The sequence below is a fragment of the Poecilia mexicana genome, unplaced genomic scaffold, assembly GCF_051168715.1.
Source record: "Poecilia mexicana isolate PSO_F unplaced genomic scaffold, ASM5116871v1 scaffold_4, whole genome shotgun sequence".
Classification (NCBI taxonomy): domain Eukaryota; kingdom Metazoa; phylum Chordata; class Actinopteri; order Cyprinodontiformes; family Poeciliidae; genus Poecilia; species Poecilia mexicana.
The window spans coordinates 16,786,068-16,802,882 of record NW_028263373.1 but is presented as its reverse complement, the minus strand read 5'-3'; the positions used below and the strand labels follow the sequence as shown (position 1 = coordinate 16,802,882).

Below are 16,815 nucleotides of genomic sequence, written 5' to 3'. Positions count from 1 at the left end.
GTATTGAGAAACTTTAGTTTTGTCAAAAAGCAGTTTATTTCAAAATTATTTGGAAAAGGTATTAAGGCAGCTCAGTTCAATCCAGTTTTGGATACTTATCCATTATCTATACCTGCTTATCCTTGCAGTCACTGAGGGACAGGTGGACTTTGGACCGGCTACTAGTACATCACAGGACAACATAAACACACAGGACTTCGCTTTCTGAAATGAAATTAAACTTTTTCACTATTTTCAATATTGCTATGCTGTTCTTACATTTATTCCCTAATTAAAGTTGTATTACAGTGACGTTGTAATAGCCACCACACGAGGGCAGTATTACATCATATTTTACCCAGACTGCTGATCTGTGGTATTATTCTACATTCTTAATCATTTCTGAACACTTCACCTCTAATCTGTTCAAATGATAATTACATTGATCAGGAAAACATGCATCTTGTGCAAGAGACACAAATATGTTGCTAAACACCAAAAATTCACAAGTTGTTTTATTGCCAGATTAATATGTGCTTTGCTATACAGACATTTGTACAGTCAGTCACATAAGGCATGTTTGAGACTAAAATTAATAGTACAAAAGAAATCAGTCATTTACCAGAAACCAAAAGAGGTTCAACATACATGTATAAGTCAGAATAGTTAAAGTTCACCTGATGACTCCACCTGATCATTTTATTCTGGATCATGAAAATGAAGGATCTCCTACATAAAGTGTCAACTTTTAAGGACTTCGTCTTTCACTTCCACCTGGTTTGGTTGAAATACAGTACACTGAAAAAATATAAAAGAATGTCCAACAAAGACGCCTTAGCGATAATATAAAGATGGAAAATAAACCTTTAAGCTATTCATTTGTAAACCATTGGGAGCACCAACTTTAATTTGTGAAAGTCTTGTAAGAATAAACATTAGTAGAAAGAAAACTTTCAAACAAGGCACCGAATTTATAGCAGAGATTCCATCATTTGTTGCTTTTTTTAAAAGAAATGTACAAAAGCAAATCACTTCTCCTCACATTCAACACATTTACTGGGTTTTCAAACAGGGCAGCTTAAATGTCCCCAAATGAATGTTTTAAATGTGGAGCAATGTTTTATGGAAGAGAAATTATTTCCTTCTTAGTGAATTTTCTTTTACAAAATCATGCTGACATAAAATATTTACTTGGAAATCAAATACATAAGTGCCTTACGATATAATAAATAGTAAAGTAAAGCATTGAATACTAAAAAAGCATTGTTCACAAGTGAGCTCCTGTTTCTGCAGTGCTTAAAACCCAAAAGACTCGACTCTTCAGCACTCAGTTAATCCAGAAACTGGTGAAATATGCTCTGTTAATCATATATTAGGATAAGGTTTCAGGTGTATTTCAATAGTTAAAATATCATTCAAAATTAAATTGAGTAATTCTATTTAAAAAGTGAAACTCAGATTCAAAGCACATGTACTGATTTGTTTTAACAATCCATAATATAATATGATCCAAAAGCCAATAGAAAGGCTGTAGTGTGAAGTTTCCACAGTAAATGATGCTTTGGCATCACTTACTGGGCAGCCATTTCATCCGCTGATTCTGACCTGCTGCTTATCATCAAGTCCAAAATGAGCACAGACATACCAGGAAATATTAGAGCACTTTGTGCTTCCTTCAAAGCTTTATGGAGATGCTGAATATATTTTCCAGCAGAAGAAGACACCTGCCCAGTCTGCCAAAGGTACCAAAACCTAAACACCACAAAAGGATATATAGGGTATGGTCAAAAAGATGAGGTAGACCAGAACCAGGAATGCAGACATGATTCACACAGTTATTTGAACAATCTGGGCTTTCTTAGTACCTGAGTAAAACTGATCACTTCCATGCCATGCTGCACTGATCCAGTAATTCACTCCAAAGAGGCCCAGACCAAGTAAGAGAATAAATTGAACACAATGTGAAAATGTATCTTAGGAATATCTACTAAGAACGATTTACTTTGTTTTTACATAATATTCTATTTTATTTAGGTTTTCATTGTCTGTATGCCATAATCACCTGAATTAAAACTGTGTATAAATCTACCACAAATAAGTCTAACTCTACAATGATTTTCTAATTTATAACCATTCTGAGCCAAAGCATGACACCATTGTTAATAGTTATAATTTCCTACAGTTTTTCTTCCTTTTCTTAACTGAAGTTAACACTGAAAAAACTGAAGTTAAGAAAATGTCTTCACTGAAGTTTATTAATGAAAGTGTTTGAATAGAAAATTACCGTATTTTTAACTATAAACTACTACTTTTTCCCCACGCTTTGAACCATGTGGCTTGTAGCCCGGTGCATCTTTTCTGTAGATTTTTCTTCAACCACCAGGGGGCTCTTTAGCAGAAAGTGAATCATTGGAAGTCAAAATTGGAAATCAAAGGAGCGCTAATTTTCATTTAGAACGAGCACATGCTGCATGACGGAGAAATTTCTTCGAACTCATACCCCTCATCATGGAAACCACACGAAGAAGTTCATATGATGCAGCTTTTAAGTTGAGGGCTATCAATCTGGTACTACAGGAGGGAAATGAAGCTGCTCCATGTAAGCTTGGCGCGAACAAATCAAATGAATCGACATTGGAAAGGTCGATTCACAAAGGACACAAAGGGTTGTGTCCGTATTAATATCCTTGTGACAAACTGAGAGCGGCAGAGATACCAGCGGCTTATAGCCCAGTGCGGCTTATATATGTAGGTTTCCAGTCTTTTTCAAAAACTTTGTAGATGCGGCTTATAGTAAGCTGCACTCTATAGTCCGGAAAATACGGCAATATCTTTTTCTATTCAAACACCGAGTTGAGCAGCATGGTCAAACCAAACCTTCTCCACATGCTCTTTTCCCAATTCCCAGACCTTTTGGAGGATTTTAACTCCCTTTCTGGAAGTCGTCATGAGGTACTCTTCATTTTCTGGGTGCAGCATCACGGAGTACCGTGCCATAACCAACGACTGGCAGAAGCGGGAGAGCACCAGCACATAGAGGCAGTCTTTCTCGTCCTTGTTGAGGGGGAAAACACTTTCCCAGCCTGCGAGGACAGGCCCACCTACCGCGATGGGATCAGCATGTTCAATCATCATGTACATTATGGTGATGGCGAGTTCATTAATGTAGTAGCCACTGTTCATATCCCCAAAGTCAAGGATCCCAGAAATCCTGTAGCCATGATTGTCATCGGGTTGCACGAGAATGTTCAGGTCATTAAAGTCGCCATGATTAATACCTTGCAACAAAAAGGAAACAGCTTTAATAAAACCTTTAGCTTATCTTTGCCTGCATTAAATCTTCCAAAGGAATTTTGTACTCACATTTGCGAAAATTGGATCGTCTGGGGATCACAGAGTTTTTGTACTGATCAATGACAGATTTCACAACCTCCTGAAGTGGATCTCCATCTAGTACACTCATGTATTCTTCCAGGAGACAAACGTTTGACAGGCTCCAGATAAAGTTCTCCCTCTCCAGAATGCTGAGATGAGGGTGCACCATCTAAAATGAAAACGAAAGCAGCTAAATAAAAATGAGCATGTTTGTAGTCAACTTGTTTTAGTTTTGAAAGCTTAGCAATGCAAGATGTGCTTAAAGCAATATAACTTGAAACATTTTCATTAGCATTTTTGCTTTAAAGTAAAATGTTACAGTTTCACTGGAGTGTATCCATCTTACCTTTTGAAGGACTTCATCCGTTCTAGCAGCCGTCCTGCCAGTCTCATATAATAACTTTGGAGTAAAAGGAACCTTAGAAATAGTCACTCCAGGTAAATAAGTCAGCAGCCGGACCAAGTACTTCTGACAGCCATACCCACAATCTATCACAGAAAAAGACAGAAGTGGCCTTGCGATTATTTTCCTCAATCTTCAACCGCATAAATAAAGAACTAATGTGCTGTGATCTTTCATAAGGACGTGTTCCTCATTAGAGCTGTACTTGGATATTAATATTTATGAGGCTGTGAACTTGTGACCCTGAGAGAGAAAGAAAGGGCTTGGAGAGAAACTACAGACATTGGTTTCTGCATGTCAAAAAAGGAACATGCAACTCCAACCAACGCAGGGGGGTCTGGCACGGCTTAACTTGGGGATCAAGGTCTCTCACCGCAGCAGATAATATGAAGTATTATTCTATTTTAAACGTGACTGGAAAATAAACTCATTACAACATTTCAGAATTTAAATAATTTAATAAAGCAAACCGAAGTAGTTACAGTGCTTCGCAAAAGGTATTCACACCCATTGCAGCGACAAAACATCCGTTTCATTGGAATTTAGTCATCAACACTACAGATTGTTTCATATTTGAAGCAATCTGTAGTGCAATTTCTAAAGATGTAGCTCAGTGCTAAAACTCTATCCACTCAAATCCCCTTTCAAAATGAGTTTGCACCACTGAGATCACAATTTCAAAACCAGCATGACATGAACCAATGTTTCTATGAAAGAACTACAGCGAAAACCAAACCAGCATGAATCCATCTCCAAGAGAAGACATACACAAACCTGATGAATGCTTAGACTTAACTCGCCTTCAGTCGTAATATAAGCTTTTGTTTCAAGTAATTGGAAGACAGGTGTGTTTCTTTCAGCTACACTCCACATATTTGAACCAAATCTTGACTCATACCTATTTCTTCCAGGCTCATGAGTTGTCCTGAGGTGGTAGGCACGGCTGTTTGAGCAGGAAGCCCATTCTGGTAGAGAAAGGACATGGCATGGGTCTGCAACTCAATGATGGTGGGGTTCTTACTGTCCTCCGAGTTCATGATTTTTAGGACGTACTCGCCACCCTCAGTGGGAGCCACATAGAGGTTTTGGTCATCATAGCTGGGCAGAGGGCGTATTCCTGAAGCGGTCAGGTTGTAGAGCCTCTTCATGATCTCAGACACCTGAGAGGGGCTGAAGTTGGGCTGGGCGTTCTTCACTGACATTTCTGACAAATAAAACAAACACATTAGCAGAGGAGGCATTAAATGCAGATGTATTATACTAAATCTGCATAGAGCCACTAACACCAAAGTTACAAACTGTTTTGCTGTTGCTTAAGAAGTCAGAGTACATAAATGTACTTCAATTAAAGGTTAAATGCAATTATTTAGCCGCCGTATCTTTACGTTCATGTCATAAACTTCCTATGGACGCAGCTGTTTTCACTTAAGGACGAATGTGCTCCTGAACACGCTGTAAACTTTGAACTTCGAGCAAAAACACACGTACTTCGGATCGTAATGTCATTACATTCCAGCAATAAGCCGAGAAACACGGGGACTGTGACCAGCAATATTAGCAGAGATGCTACCCTTAGTAAGTAACCTACCTTTAGCGGAATAAAATCACAGAGAGCAACTTGCAATAGTACTTCCCACAGTCACCATGTGACTCATAAAAATAACTACATCCGGTAAGTTCCTTCAAAATAAAATATGACAAATATTTTGGATCTTGGAAAGAATAAGCATAGCGTAGGATGCTGACTATTTGAAATTTGTGTTTGCTTGTCTGTACAACTGTACAATTGTCAATTGTTAACTCTCCCCGTGCATGCTTGTGTTATCTCCGGGTTCTCCAGCTTCCTCCCACAGTAAAAAACCATGCATGTAAGATTAAGTATTAAGAATTTCCCTTAGGTCTATGTTTTTGTGCGTGCATTTGTCCCAAGTGTCTCTGTCCTAGTGAGAGACTGTTGAACTGCCCAGGTTGTATTCTACCTTTCATTAAAAAGATGGATAATTATTGATTGTAGTAGTAGTAGTAATAGTGTTCATTAGCAAGGGCCTTACCACAATGATATGGGTTTCAAGATTTATTCAAGAGAGGGGTTGAAGGGAAGGGTGGACAGGATGTGGAGCTGGGTCATGTAGGAGACTTGCTGTTGAAGGCTTGGGAGAAGATTCAGAATATGGTGGACAAAGTCTTTGCATCATTGCTTTTTCTGACTTCAAAATAATACTCTAAAATACTGTGATTATTTTAGAGTATTATCTGAAAATGTGATTCAACAAATTCTGCCAGAAAGGAAAGATACTTTTGAATGTGAAAAATAAAGAAAGTATAAGTTATTTCTCCAAAACACTAATTCTACTGATGACATAATGACGTTTACATAACCAGTGTGATTTTTCTTTGATTTCATCGTATTTTTGAAATTCAGTTTATCGTAAATTACTTCAAAGTACCGTCAAATAGAACTGGGATCATTTTGTTATTTTTAATTTATTTAGTCAATGAATGCTCATTTTATCTTTCATTGAGGTCTCCTCTCTGAAGAACAGACCCATATGGCTCCTAAATGCCTCACTAACTGTTTTCCAGCTTGTTGCTAAATTTGTCACTCTGCCATTTGAAGCTGGGAGGGAAGCTGGCGGTAACAGATCACACTGCTTGTTGTTGCTAATCTTGCTGTTCTTTTGTGTCATGTTCTGTGAAGGTTCTAATAAAACCTATAACACTAAAAATATAAAATCAAATCACTTTTCCAGTGAAGCATTTCTATTACAACTAATAACTAATTAGCTAAACTAATAAGTTTAATAAATAAATGTTGAAAAAACATTTAGAATCAAAAGATTTGCATATTTTTATGTTTTGATGGATACAGATAATCGCTTGCATGTAGGAAAACTAATTTTAGAAAAATGAAGATGTAGTGAGTTGCACAGGACTCACTACAGATTTATTTCTGGTTACTGCTCAGTTTAGGCATCTATGTAGTCTTATTTAGGAACATGAAAAATCTTATTACTTGTCTAAAATTGTTTGCTAACATGCAAATCGTTTTTATCGGGCTTGCAAGTAACACATCCTGCACAGCCAGCATAACCGGTCCATTTTATTTGGCTGGCTAATCTTATTTAGCATGCCTGATCTTTCTCCTCATTGGATCTACTCAGGTTTTATGCAAATGTCATGGTTGTTGTTGTGGGCTTTTCAAATGGTTCACTATAAAATTGATGCTTACACCTCGCCCAACCCAGAGCCACTGGGTCGTGCAAGAGAGACATTTACAAAAACAGAAACGCCTAAAAGAAAAAGTCTGGGAGGATTTTTACCGGCAAAATGGATATATAGTATAACTCAAAGTATAGCAGTAGAGATGAATGTGTATGTAGCAGATCTCAAAATTGTCTAATAATTCAAAACACAACAGACACTTCATCTTTGATTTTTTAAAGTGTAAATAAAAAATATATATCCTTTATGGCAGATAGACAGATATATTAACTCTTATTGTGCTGCAATGCATGGATGGCCTTAAACAATGAATTTATTTATGTATAAACTTAACTTTACAGTTTTAACATATCCTCATTAATTCCTGGCTAAAATTACTTTTTAACACTGTAGCAGCAGACTCTTCCCTGCTGCTACTTTCCCAGCATGCAACAAGTTAAAGTGGCTGCCTCTGATTTAGTCAGAGACAGTGTTCTTTATTTTGATGAATCTACTTTATGGTACTGAGGTGACATTATAATTTTCTGCTGTAATCACAAACCCAGCAAGTATGCTGCTTGTGACTACCTGCCACGATGGAAATTAGATGAGAGGAGTCCAGCTCATATTTAATTATATTTTAAAAATCTGATTGGGTTTTCACACACTGTTAAGGCATCACAAATGATGAAAAGGTTTCAGCAAATTATACATTGGTTTATGTTTACTTATAGCTAAATAAAAGGTAGCTTTGTGAAATAGAGGCCTTTTTATTGGTCTAACTCATTCACAAGCTCATCCACTACAAAGGGCATTAGCTTAAAAAATCTTGCCTGAGCATAACAGTACGTCTTGTATTTGGCTGTGTGTGTCTTTGCCAGATTTGGGTGGAGTGTGTATGGATGTCATGCACATTTCAGTGATTGGCAATGAGGTTCATTGCCCGCAGTCATCTTCGACAACCTGTCACAAAGCATTCTTCCTGAACAACAAGAGGCGAGGCTCGAAAACTGCCTCATCTGGTTAGGTTGAGCTGGAACTTCAAAGCACAAGACTACAGTTCATGCCACTGAGGGAGAAACCTTCATTTGGGAAACATAAACAGTGTTGCAAGCTCTGAATGAAGACAGATTAATTTTTCAGTTGTAGCGACACTAACAACATTTTGACAAAACCTTAATTTGTTGTTTGCACCACTTAGATGCTACCGTGATGAAATAATGTGAGCCTTTAATGCTCATTTTTATCTTGCTTTTATAAAAATGAAAGTGTAGTGGACTGCTCTTTGTAATTTAATCCCCTCGTACACAACACACCCTCACAGAGAAAAGATATGTGCTCATAATTAACATGCAATGTGTCTCTAGACTCCATCTGCCCTCTTCTCCATATTTATGAAATGGCCTTTGGCTTCTCTATCCAGCCCCATTATACACTCTCTACTGCTCATGACTTGATCCAACACAGCATGAGCAACACATGTCTAAGTTGGTAATTGTAAAACAGACACCGCTGAAAATCAGCTTTGGTCTCTTGCATATTAATTTGCTCCAGTAATAAACAAGAACAGAACATTGATCGTATTTCTTGACATCAAGGATATAGCTTACATTCCTCCTTGCCTAATTTAGTGCAGCTTCAGTAACATTTCCGCAAGTAATATGACCCACACCTCAATTAAAAAATCTTTAGATTTTCATTTTCAAGTTTTCTTTAAAGAATTTGTTTGCTTCTCAAAAGATAAGACTCATAAAAAACTGTCACCAAGTTAAATTGAATGTTTTGCGAACAAGGAGAATTTGGCAAAGTTATCTGCCTTTACCACTGTTTTCTGCCGTGCTCCCTTATTAGAGTAGTTTCCCATAAATTTCCTGTATTATTACAATAACTGCCACCCATCATAATGAAGCTTATGGTACATTTTAGCTTCATATTTCCTGTTGAAGCTGTTAGATGTTTTTTGGTATTATCATTTTGTTATTACTTTAGTACATATTCAGTCTAATGTTAATCGGTATTATTGTGATTTTTAGTTTTAAGTGTTCTCTTCCCTATGTGTGTATAAACTGACCTGGAGGTTACGACTGACTGTTTATCTTCATGTGAGACAGTTAACTCTGTGTTTCCCAGACCTTAAATTCTTCTTGTGTTAGTTTGACCTAGAGCTGAACTGGGCTCAGACCGTAGATCAGATATCACACCTGGCTGGTTTGTTTAGGTTAGAATTTTTACGACCTTTGTTGTTCTTCCTGACTGCCCCTTTTGGCTGTTCTGCTTTGACAATAAAACAGGGGCTCACGCGGAAGCAGATCAGAATTCTCTGTGAACGGCCTGGAGAGGCGGTGGCGGAGAGTTCTCCTTTTTCAAAAGCTTTGTCTATAAAATTCATATACGTTGTCTGTGGTCTTTTTATATAGGTTCGAGAAAAGTACCTATCAGAAGCTAAAGAACATATTTCCAAAAATGCATTTCTTCGTTCCTGTATTTTCAAGCTGCAATCAGTTTTTTTATTATGCATTTTGAGAATTGGCTTCTTCCTCTTTAAGTGACTTTTACGGCTTTGCAGTGCAGGACTTGTACCACTGTGAGTCATGACATTGTTACCAGCTCCAGCCAGCATCTTAATAAAATGTTTTTCTTTTGATCTGTGTTGGATGCTCACCTCTTGCACCAAAACATCATCTCTGTGACACCTCTCTTTACTAAGAACTGTGATAGCTGTCAATACTTACATATGTAACACTGCATATTTACATATTTACAAAATATTGATATTTTCAATTCTCTTTTTAGATAAAGACATTCAAAAATGTCATTGTTGCCTCATTGCCAAAATCCAGCTAGCTGATATCTTACCTTATTTAATCCCAAGTGGTATAATACTAGCTGAACCAAAGAAGAAAAGATTTATTCTGATCAAAAATTTAATTTGTGGAGATGTCTTTTCATATTCAGAAAATAAATGTCTGACCTGTGTGACTGAGAAAATTTTAAGCTGAAACTTTAAGCTGAAAACTGCCTGCTTAGGACATTGAGCAGGCAGGAAATGAAAAATGATTAATTTCTCTTGCCTTGAAACAATTGAAACAAAGGGAAACATCAACTGGTCCCAGTTGCTTTTCATTTTCTTGCATGGGCTCTTAGGGGAATATCTGAGGGAAGCATGTTATTGTTGAGTGCTGATTTTAAGTCATTTGTTCTTAGATTGGTACAACTTCAATGAAGAAGGCTGTAGATGCGACAGGTGGCGGCATTTACATAATAAGGGTTCCTGCCTAAATTATTTGATGTTTGCTTCTTGGGTGGAAAGAATTAGCACACAGCCGACATCAGTGTGTGTTAGTATATCAAGCAGGCATGATGATCCTGGGGGGAAAAAAAATAATTTCTGTGCCTTCCAACTGGGCAACTTTAACAGCTTTTGTCTGTCTCGATGGGATTCCAGTTTATGCAGATGTTCCATTTCATAGTGGAGAGATTTAATGGCTTCTGTTTGTGACTTAAAATTACCTGCTGCAGTTAGAGAAGACACAAATGTGACTCAACCTCCATTAGCCAGTCTATGGCTTTTTTCTCTGGCACTTTAATGTGTTCATGCACACAGGTTTACATTAGGAAGTTGGACACATTGTGATGAAATTATTATGGAATAAGCTAATTAGAGAGCGCAATTATTTATTTAATTTTATTTTGCCTTGGAAATTTTTGGGACATTCAGAGCGTTTTGCCTTTTATGTGTTCTATACTTTGAGTGGAGCCTTTTAATACACTGGTTGTGCAATCACACAACGACATCTTTAATAGTCCATAACTTACTATTTTTTTTTTTTAGTTCCCACAGATTCAATCTGAGTAGACAGCAAAAACTAACCATTAAGGAGCTGAAAAAGGAAACGGACATACAAGCAGGAAAAACACACCACTCACATGTTTTTAAGATTCCTTTCATTTAATTAGTTTGATTTTGACTTGAACTTAACAGTGACTATTTACCCTGGAGTCTTAGGTAAGTGGCACATTCACACTATGCAGCCAGACATTTTTAAACTAGACTATAAATACTAATTTAGGTCCAATCTTATTAATGAAGTTGTTCCTCCTGTGCTGTGAGAGACATTTTTAATGTCTCACCAAAGACTTGACCTGATGCTTGACATTGGGTCAAGCAGAAATTCTGGAAATAGGTTCTTTAATGGGAAAATGTATAGTAGCATGCAGTTATGACTTTACTGGATGAATATGTGACTTCTTGGTTCATAGCAGAAATGTTATTTATTTTATTTTATTTTTTTTAGAAAAATATAACAATAAGATGACAAAGTAAATTGCAAATGTATTACTTATTTCTTACAGAATTGGCACAGCATACTATTGCATTTATAAATGATAGCACAGACGACTGCTCCTGTATTCTTTTGAAATACAGATTATTGTTACTGAACCATAAGAATTGGACATACAAGTGTATACTGACAGCTCATAGCACTGTTGCCTTGCTGCAAAAAGGTCCAGGAGCATAGGGTGGGATTTTTTGTTGTTTTTCTGTTCTCACTGTGCTGTAACTTGAGTGTTGAAATCAAAGGCAAATTTTGGAGCAAGAAATTATAACCAACACTGACTGACATGGCTGGGAGCACTTCCACTTAATCACACAGAATGCACTGTGGTAAATCCGTACATATATCTCATCTTCCCTTAACCGGAAGTCCAGACTATTTTTCCCTATATTTACTTTTTATTTACATCTGCAATGGTAAAATATGTTTTTCTGATGTGGCACTGGCCTGCAATAGAGGATTTTGTAGTGAACGACCCAGGTCTGTTTTAATTAGGTGTGAGTATGACACTGACACCGGAAAGCCCAGTGCCATGGAAACAGCTCCAAATGCAGTTAAAGATATTCTGACTGCTTTGCTTGAGTTTATTTTTCTTTTCTTTTTTTCTGAAACTTAAATATTCAATAAATAAGCTCTAACTAAAACAGTGACAGAGGAGTTGAACTTCACTGGTAAATGTTCCCTAAATCTATAGGGAATATAAAAGTGACTGTGAAAACAGAAACACATTAAGAATATACACATCACCTGAAGACAACTTCTGACTTTAACTAGGCTTCGCAACAAGTCAAATGCATGTTCATCCCACATCAGAACAGTACGGCCACAGAGACACGACTCAGTGTGTAATCATAGCAGCTGCAGGTGCAGGTCACTAGCTATAGTGACTAATAGCTGCTGTCCAATAGAAATATTTCAAGGGTTATGGAGGCTGCTGTTCATCAAATCACTTGCATGCCATACATGGCTTGGTTCAGCTTGTACTGCCTCTGATGTGGTTATTGAAACTGGGAAAAGCTACTAGGAGCTGCTGAAGGAGACAAATCTGGTCATGGTGGACTGAGGCAGAACCAGTTAAAGCTGCTCCTGTGGAGCAGTGGCTAAATACATGCTCTGCAACAATGCTTTGATCAGTGGCACATGTCAAACTAACATCCACATGGATGGAAAGCTCCAAGGTTTCCCAGCCAAACATTGCCATAAGCAGTACAATATCTCTGGTTGCATCATGGTACCATGTATTGACTACATGTACCTGGCCATCCAAGTGATGTAAAATAAATAAAAATAAAAAAATCCATTAGTCTAGCCTGTCTTTTTCATTTGCTCTATGACGCACGACTGATGTTGGCTCTCTTGTTGATTCCTTTTTCTGTAGAAGAGGGTCAGTGTAGACGCACTGCAGCTATAGTCCTATTCTCAGCAGTAAAGAAACACTCTGCATTCTGTCATTTTTCAGTCAAAACCAGCTTCAACTTCTTCAGTAATTCAAGCTGCAGTAGCTCAAGATCTATTTGCTCAACATTGAAAGTGACAGTTTCCCACCATTCTTTGTGGACCCAACACATGGGAATGTGATTAAAACAACAGTAAAAGTGACAAAAGCAGAACATTTTTCATCTTCGTTGCTGGCTTGTGCACATCTACATGTACAAGCTCAAAATTTCACATGCCTAAATTTCACCAGTTGCTTGGCATCGCACAAGCTCCAAAGGAAATAAATGAAGAGAGCGACGTCACTCACCACATGTCGACACCATGATGGTGGAACTGTTTTGTGAAAGAGCCAACTGTTTAAGCTTTAAGTTAATTAACAAAAAAACAAAGCTGTACCCACTGTATATTTTATTTAAAAAAATGAAAGTCAAAACATGTTAATTAAATCAACAATCCCATTGTTGTGATAATTGGTGTACCTATAAGATCTATAGGTACACCAATGGAATAAAAAGACGGTCAGACATAACAAAACATAAAAAAGGCGTGACGACAATGAGGTGGCTGATCTTAATTTTGTGGGCTGGCAGTAGGTCCACGGTGATGCTTCTCACTGATTAACCACTAGAGATAGGCGCCAGTGGCACTGGTGACCCTGACAGAATTAAACGGGTGCAGAAAATGAATGAATAATTTAGTTGTGGCAGGAGTAGTGTCAGCAGATATGAGCTGAACAATTTAAATGGCTGCGCTTGATTCGATGGTATTTGTACCGAATAATTTTGTATTCTTGTCTGAAACCGCATTATCTCCATTTTACGCGCTGCCATTCTTATGCTAGATTATGAGACTCTCACGCAAGATTAATGCCTTATCAGTTCTATATAAATCTACTGCGCAATACAGTTCTGAAGAAAAGGTAAAAACATGAGGTATTCACAAAATGAGTTTCAAACGAAATGGGATGTGATTGGATCGAGGGCACCACGTTGTGCCATGTATTGTGAAACCATCATTCACTGAAAACGATGAGTGTTAGAAGAAGAAAGGAAGGGTGATCATGCATTAACATCCATCAGGTCTATGGAGCTTTGGTTATTTTCTGTTCCAGAAAAGCATGAATGCCATTTCATACCTTTATGTCAGGAATATTATTCACTTCTTTTGTCTGCCTGTGTTTGACCTGAAACGAGGACCACCACATTGTTAAAATATAAAATTGTGGAATTACTCCCAAACAATCTGATCCTATCATCATGTGTGACTGCAGGTTTATAAAAATCATGTGTGACATGCATTGTGTATATCTCTATTGTAAAATCCTCTAAGCTTTTTTCCTTTCAGAAAGTTCATATATTGTGGAGACAGTTTAATCAATTGAACTGATCTTAAGATGAAGAATCACACCTGAAGAATGGCAATTAAACTGGAATCTTGAATTATATTTCATGGTTGCAATAGTAAAAAATGTAATTTTCATATTTATACTTAATGGTAGTTCGGTAGCCTGAAGTAGGCAGTCGATGCTTTCTTTCTCCCTTCTCACCGTAAGACATCAACAAGTCATTTAATGCAAGGTGCTGATTCAGTCCATCACTTTGTGTTATTTAAAGTGATGGGTTCTGGCACTCAACCCAAGGTAAGTTAAATGTTTTCTGTTAATCCATATCAGAATCTACCAACTATAAATGCACCCTATCACTGAAATTACACACCTGACTCATTCAGCCTATTGGTAAACATTACAAAAGGATGCAACATCACTTTACAAATCCTTGCAAATTTATTCATACCCCTTAAACATTTTACAAACACGAAGTGAAATGTTTTCAAGGAAAAGGCTTTAAAAGTGGTGGAAATGGGGAAATGCACATCAAACTGTATATCCTGATATCCTCTGTTATTCTCAATAAAACCCAGTGCATCAAATTCTGAGAACATATCCAAGCACCAGCATCTACTGACATAGTTGGTTCTTCAAATTGTCAATTCTGGATGTTTCCATGAAAGCTTGAATGGCTTTGCTAGTTTAAGTTGTTTTGAAATATTCTGTGAGCTTTACCAATGTAAATTAACAACAAAAACCTTAAACTGTTGACTGGTGTACTTTTCTTCTAACCCAACAAATATAGTGTCTTTAAAAAAAAATCTTGAAAACCGCAGTGCTGGACATTGTGAGAAATATGTTGCATTTGCGATGAAAAAAACTGTCTGTGCACGTGCAACGTATTGTGACAACATTCTGACCAAAGTCTGCAGTAGTTGTGTTGGTTTTAGAGCAGAGACTTCAGGTGACAGGTGAGAACTGAATGACTTAGGATTTAAACCTGATTCCATGGTACTGCTTTTCTCAACAAGTCTCTGCATTTCTACTGGCTCCATGACTTCATATCACATAATGACTGGCACACACAAGAATAAGTATGGGGAGAAATCGGTAAAAGCATGTCACTTCAAACTCTAGCCCTTATTTTCAACAGTTTGTTCTTGGAAGTAAGTTATAAGGTTGACAGGAAAAATAGTGTGATTATCTATGTTGTGAAACATCATTGTCTGAAGATGCTGCCAACAGAGGCAGAAAAATGAAAGGAAATTCTGAAAATGTGAGACAAATTAAAGATACTTCAGACAGAGACGCATCTCAAGGTTCAACAGTCTTCTGGAGAAAAGAAATGAGAGCTGAATGTAGTTTGTCACATACATTCAATTTTGATCACAAAATACTGACTGCACAATGTCCCTGTTACTTGCCTTTAATAGAGCAAAAATGAAAACAATGCTTTTATTGAGGGGTGGCGTGATGATGGGATTCTCCCCATGACTGTATGGATTACTCCAGTGTTCTCCTGCAGTCAAAAGCATTCATGCTAGGTTCATTGATATTTCTAAATGGACATTTGTAGGGTATGAATACATGTATGATTGTGAGTTTCTTTTGCTGTATCTACTATAAGCTTGGAAAAACTTAAATAATTAAATAAAAATGAATCGTGTGCTTTCAAAAATATTTATAAATGAAGAAAGTAGCTTAGGCTCTAGTAAATTCTGAAGTCTTTGCTTATATCTACTGTGCCAAGACAAAAATGCAGAATCTAGTCCAGAATTGAAACTTTAGAAACTATAAAAAGAATGTCCTTTCTAACAGAGCCTGGTGCATTTAGGGGGGAAATGAAAAATCAGCATCATAATTTATACTCTTGACGTGTAAAATTACAACATTAGAAGTAAAAGCTCTGACAAAGCAGGTCATGTGTTAGTTAATTGCAATATCTAACACACTGAATTGCGAAAGTAAAAGTACTGTGTCATGAACTATTCAATCATATGACAGAATATGATTCATAGTGAAGCATTTGTGTGAGAATGGTACGTTACTGACACTGGCGGTGAAGTTGGTTTAAAAAAATACACCATTTGCACTCGACTAAAAGATAATGAAGCAAAAAGACATTTTTCCTGTAGCTACTGTGCCTTGCTGAGGTATTCATGTTCTTTCTACATTTTACGACATTACAAACACAAGTTCCAATTTACAGGAAAAAATTGTGAAACTAAAGGAAGATGATATAGCATTTTCTATCTATCTATCTATCTATCTATCTATCTATCTATCTATCTATCTATCTATCTATCTATCTATCTATCTATCTATATATATATATATATATATATATATATATATATATATATATATATACAGTATATATATTATTTTATTTATTTATTTATTTATTTATTTTTTTAAACTAAAATGTAGAAATTGTGCCAGTTTCCACATTACAGTTAGTGTAATAGAATCTCAGTATAGATGAAGTTATTCTTTTAAGATGTTTTTTTAGAAAACATTGGTGAATAAATTGCACCAAGGAACACAGCAAAACGATTATCCCACAATTGATGAGCAGCAGTAGAGAAACCTCTGTCCCTCTGAGCTTCCTCTCAGATCCTGGTAAGAGCTCCTGCAGGAGCTGCTGTTCATCTGTCCTGGGGGGCCAAAAAGGTAAAAAGGGGTGAAGAAGTTCACTCCTTGCGGGGAAAGGTCATTCAAACACTTATAAGCAAAAGTAATAATTTTAAAATGAA

General features: G+C 36.9%; 1 protein-coding gene across 1 annotated transcript; it reads right to left on the bottom strand.

The window, feature by feature from the left end:
- Window positions 1-464: 464 nt before the first annotated feature.
- Window positions 465-5,394, bottom strand: hykk.2 (hydroxylysine kinase, tandem duplicate 2). Its single transcript, XM_014974853.2, has 5 exons — window positions 5,346-5,394; window positions 4,656-4,961; window positions 3,701-3,843; window positions 3,343-3,523; window positions 465-3,257 (listed from the first exon to the last, which is right to left on the bottom strand). Exons 2-5 carry the CDS (start codon window positions 4,957-4,959, stop codon window positions 2,821-2,823), a joined length of 1,065 nt encoding a protein of 354 aa, XP_014830339.2. The 5' UTR covers window positions 4,960-4,961; window positions 5,346-5,394; the 3' UTR covers window positions 465-2,820.
- Window positions 5,395-16,815: the final 11,421 nt, after the last annotated feature.